Source organism: Egretta garzetta, unplaced genomic scaffold (assembly GCF_000687185.1).
Source record: "Egretta garzetta isolate BGI_Z169 unplaced genomic scaffold, ASM68718v1 scaffold413, whole genome shotgun sequence".
Lineage (NCBI taxonomy): Eukaryota > Metazoa > Chordata > Aves > Pelecaniformes > Ardeidae > Egretta > Egretta garzetta.
This window is the reverse complement of record NW_009259054.1, coordinates 958,935-964,331: the sequence shown is the minus strand read 5'-3', so window position 1 is coordinate 964,331 and position 5,397 is coordinate 958,935. Positions and strand designations below refer to the sequence as shown.

The 5,397-nt window shown below is 38.2% G+C and overlaps 1 protein-coding gene across 2 annotated transcripts in view; it reads right to left on the bottom strand.

Annotated features, from left to right (window-relative positions):
* Positions 1–2,256: 2,256 nt before the first annotated feature.
* DNAH5 (dynein axonemal heavy chain 5) overlaps positions 2,257–5,397 on the bottom strand; it is a 134,761-nt gene continuing 131,620 nt past the window's right edge. For both annotated transcript variants that reach the window (XM_035890683.1, XM_009635133.1), the window contains 2 exons: positions 3,802–4,033; positions 2,257–2,408 (listed from right to left, as the gene is read on the bottom strand). In XM_035890683.1, coding sequence (XP_035746576.1) covers positions 2,257–2,408; positions 3,802–4,033 — 384 coding nt within the window. The remainder of the gene's footprint in view (positions 2,409–3,801; positions 4,034–5,397) is intronic.

Below are 5,397 nucleotides of genomic sequence, written 5' to 3'. Positions count from 1 at the left end.
TCTTAAGAAATGGAGCTAAAAGAACAGAAAAAACACTGACTGCCAACATCAGTTGCTTCACTGATCTGACAGTCCTTGGCATAACTAGGACCACCAGTTTGGGGAACTACCCTTTTCCTCACCACCCTCAGAAAATCACACTCCAAAAAAAAATGTGCACGGTTCACTCACTGAGAATTACCATGGGTTTTGACATCTCCACTGTGTCTACAGCAATAATGGTACAATAAATCTATTGTTTGAAAGGTGGCATTTGAAGTGTACAAGGCTTGAAAATTCTAAGTGTTAATGACTTCCAAAAGAATGAAGCATGTGCATCTCCTTCAGAGAGGAAGGTCTTGGTGAAAGTCCACAGCAACTTAGAACTCCAATGAGCATCTGGTGGATCTCCTGGAAGCCTGAGCATGGTGCCCCAAGGTCCAGTAAAGAAGAGTTCAACTCTCCCATCTTACACTTATTTATTGTCATGTCGTGGTTTAACCCCAGCCAGCAACTCAGCACCACGCAGCCGCTCGCTCACTCCCCCCATGGTGGGATGGTGGAGAGAATCAGAAGAGTAAAAGTGAGAAAGCTCGTGCGTTGAGATACAGACAGTTTAATAGGGAAAGCAAAAGCTGCGCATGCAAGCAAAGCAAAATAAGGAATTAATTCATCACTTCCCATGGGCAGGCAGGTGTTCAGCCATCCCCAGGAAAGCAGGGCTCCATCAAGCGTGACGGTGACTTGGGAAGACAAACGTCATCACTCTGAACATCCCCTCCCTCCTTCTTCTTCCCCCAGTTTATATACTGAGCATGATGTCATATGGTCTCCGTGGCCAGTTGGGGTCAGCTGTTCTGGCTGTGTCCTGTTCCCACTCTTCTTGTGCCCCTGGCAGAGCAGGGGAAGCTGAAAAGTCCTTGACTGGTGTAAGTCCTGCTCAGCAACAACTAAACCATCAGTGAGTTACCAACATTCTTCTAGTACTAAATCCAAAACACAGCACTGTGCCAGCTACTAGGAAGAAAATTAACTCTGTCCCACATGAAACCAGGACACATGTCTAAATTAAAAATATTTCCTGAAGATTTTCATACATTTAATTTGTTTCACTGTGAGTTATTTAGAAGAATAATTCTAAGAGGGAAAGACAACGGAAAGACCTCTACAACTAAGCTAATTAATGCACCCTTCAAATTCCATGTATTGATTTGACATAAAATTGAAAACAGCTTCTCCATTGCAGCATTTATGTATGACAGATGCACCAGAAATATTGGTTCTTTCTGCTTACTCTTCTGCAGCACCTGTTATTGTGAATGACTAGTGGACCACTAAGATACTGAACTCAGCAACAAAAATACACTGGCTTTTTGATGATTAAATAAGTGTGCTTGACATGTGAAGCTAGTAGTGTTCAAGTAAATGGAGCTGCTAACATTGCTCTCGTAAGATGGTTTCCCACATGAAAAGTTCAAAATTAGAGCAAAAACAAAGCTAAATTTGATGTCATAAAACTAATAACCTTGATGAAGATTGAATCAAGGTGGACTAGCACATGAAAAAATATCAAGAATTCTTATGGAACCACTGTCTTCCCATCCATTACATATTCATAAGTCATGAACCAGATAGTGAGGAATTCTGTCAGCTGTGAAATGCTTGTTTTCCTGTATAACACAGTGAAATTGTTCACCAAGTGGTGAAACAGGTGTGACATTTTTTCCAGTCTCACCTTCCTTATTTAGACAGCAAGCAAACTGGAAACTATCAGCTAGGAGATAAATCTCGGAACACCACCTTGAGGGATATTAACTAATATGAATGAGCAACTGGGCTTAGCTTTCCACAGATACAGCAACCCCCACCCCCCCACCCCTCCCAAAAAAGCTTTGCATTTAGCTATTTGAAGGTAGGCCCTGATACAAGCATATTTACCACTGAAAAGTAACAATGTTCACATCAATTAATCTTTATTCAAGATAAAATTAAGCACACAATAGTGAAATAGGAACACTAAATATTTGTCATGATTTGTCAAGACATCAAAGGTAATACTTCAACCTATTTACCAAACTTAATACCACTCTAAGATTTAGCATTTATAAGCCTATTGTAGATGTTTATTGAGAAAAATTTTCTAAAAATACCATCATGGAGTCTATGCCTTAGAAAATGTGTTTTAGAAGTGATCCATTGTATAGCTAACTACATATTGATGTTTACATTTAAAAACAGAAAAGAACTCTCAGAAACCTTTTCTTCTTTTTCTTAACATTACTTGACATCACACAGAAGTGCTACCCCACGCAGTACCCAGTGCTCTGGAGGCCGAAGGGTTTTAAGATCCACAGCAGCAATGTAATTCATATCTGTTCGCATGGTCTTTTTGTAGACTGGGCATGAATACAGACGTGGATCTTTTGAAGCTGAGAAGACAGAAGAGGCATAACAATTAAACTAGGTTGGAAAACCAGGGCCTAAGGGACTGGCATAAGGCAAATGTAAAATTGAATCAAAGTTTAATAGCACACAGCTCTCCATCACCACCAAAGAAAACTCTTACTGGATTCTCACACTGTTCGCTACTGTGTTACCAGCTGCAGGCCACATATGGCTTGCAATTCCTGTAAGTTTAAGATTTAACATCAGCACCTAGGAACCGTAGCAATAAATGTAAATGGACACTCTAGCACGATTAGTGTTACTGTTAGTTCAGTCTCCTCATTGAACATTACTACTTATCAATATATTATTAATGTGTCAAAATAAAAAATGCTGTATTTTGAACAAGCTGGTTTGAAATGCATTTAGTATTTCAGAGTATAAGTTGTCAACTTCTTCACTGCAGAATTAGAACAGTAGTATAGTGATGCTTAATACTTCAGTGTTCATTATTTAGCATCTTGGCTGCTTTCACAGTGATAATACCTCTTCTAAAAGATCAGCTACACAAAATCCTGGCAAAACAGCATGTAAGCAGGTTTTGCTTCTGGAGGTGGAATGCTTTTCAACAGAAATTTCCAATTTTACATTCAACAGTGGATAGTCCCACCCTATTTTACATCCCTATTCAACAGCATTTCCTATTTTATATACAAAAAAACCCCACATTAACCGAAATGATACATTTACACAAAACAACACTGTCCTTCAGCCCCCTAAGTTTCCTTTCTTACAGCCCTCTTCTGTCTCAGACAGTGTCTTCCACCACCTCACTCCACCTCTTGCTTGCTTCTGCTAGCTCAAGCATAGCCTTGTCCAGAAAAGAAATGGTTTTTTAATAAATGTATGTTACATATATAACATTATCTATAAATACCTTAGATAAGATATACATGTTTTATATATATGTTGTGTACGCATACTTATGTAAATTTTATATATATAAATTCCATTGGGTTTTGGGATGTGTGAAAGAGGTTATTTGGGTTTAGGTTATGGAGTTTATGTATACAAATGTTGATCTTCTCAGTCTAGGACACATATTGTCAATGTAAGACTGAATGCAAGCATGCTTGTCAGAGGCGGCAGAGAACAGCTCATCTGTAATGGGGTTTAAAAGTTAGTAACACCATTAAGACCAGAAGGTAGAGACCTATCTAAATATTAGGGGGGAAAAAGTGCCTATTATCAATTATAAAGGAAGGCTGAAAGCTCATTTTATATGGAAGACTGGGATGTCTCCCCAGTTGAGAAAGATTCAGTGTATATACAATGAATAGCGATAGCCTCATGAACTCCCTAAAGCCCAAAAGACTTCCATGTAGCTGAAGAAATTAATTCTACCGAAGTAATGTCCTTTACAATACAGTTACTTACTGTTATTCTCTGCATATATCCTTATAACTGGCATCATCTCAAAGAGCACCTTGGGCTTAGATTCAGTCAGTCTCATGTTTCTTCTGTCCCAACCAGCTCCTTCCAAATACAGCCCATACACATAGACACCTTCCAAAGGAGGGCTTGTGATATCATCCTTCATCCATTTAGTGACCTCATTACACAGCACTACACTGTCAAGAGCCCATCCTTTGTTAGCCCTTGTTATTTCCTGCCAAAAATAGGCAAACATATGTAGGTCACATTTTTATATGTGCACAGAGCCATTTTTTCCAAGCATTTATTACAAGTGTATTTGGATGGTCACAACTTATCCTCTTCAATAAAAAAAAATAACTTTTTATGATACTCATGTTTACAGCACTATGACTTCTCTCTAAGGTTTTGATGGCATGGTACTACAAGGAAGCTTTCAGTACTTTATCCACTATATTTGATTTTCAATCTTTCTATTATATACAATATCTTAAGACCATAGCAAGTAACTGGGCTCTTGCAAATAGGAAAATTTCACAGCGTTCATGAGATGAGAAAACATTAACTGCATGTGCTAAGTAAAACCAGTTCCGATGACAAAATCAAAATGCTAAGTTGCTCCATATTTTCTGGGGTTACCTTCTTTTTCCTGTACCTGTATTCTTCATTAAGTGTATTCCTAATAATGAGTAAGAGCTCGCTCAGCTCTAAAGCTACATAAAGAGACTACAAAAAACCCAGAGAACACTTGGAGATAGACGTGCTTAAGACTCAACATATACATCAAATTTAGGCCGTTATTGCACTAGACAGCACTTCTTTATCTTGCACAATGCCTTACTATCCCATGTTATTATGTTATGCCAGACCTAAGTTTTATCCTGGTCTTGTAAATGCTTTCCAAGATCTTTCTTTGAAGTAATTGGGATTAATGTTTGTTCCATACTGCAGTTAATTAGCTGCTTTAAAAGAGCAGAAGGGTTACAGTTCAATGATCATTCTGTCTCTTCATCTTTCTAATTTCTATTTACTCCACTATATAGCAAAGCCCAAAAAGTCACTTTGGTTTTTACTTGGGACATTAGGTTGTTATGTATCCACATTCTCCCTTTAGGGAACCAGAAAAGTTCTGTAGATTCCAACTGTTTTTGATCCTGCTACTAAACCATTTTGACAAGCTTGGGTCCAAAAGAAAAATCCAGTTTAGGACTGTTTACTCAAAAGATATCTTGTTATATAATTCCAAGGCTATATGCCTGCAATTTTAGTAGGTCACCAAGTAGAACTTCAGTTTGACAGCCAAAGATTACACTACTCAAACCTCAGAGCAAGAGCAGAGATTTTCCTTCTCTGCAAATCTTCATTTTCTCCTAAAGTTAGTTTTTGTCTGAGGTCCCATTGGATTCCCACCTGTGTATTCTTTCCCAATTTTACAGATTCCAGACAATTATTGCCTCCAATGTGTCTCTTTATGCCAGCCAACATAGGTATTTATTGCTTCCTTTTAAAGTAAAAAGTAGCTCTTGTCAAATGCAACTAGCATGCTGAGCAACCAACACAATTGCCAAGTCAACAGAGATACATACATTAAAAAATACA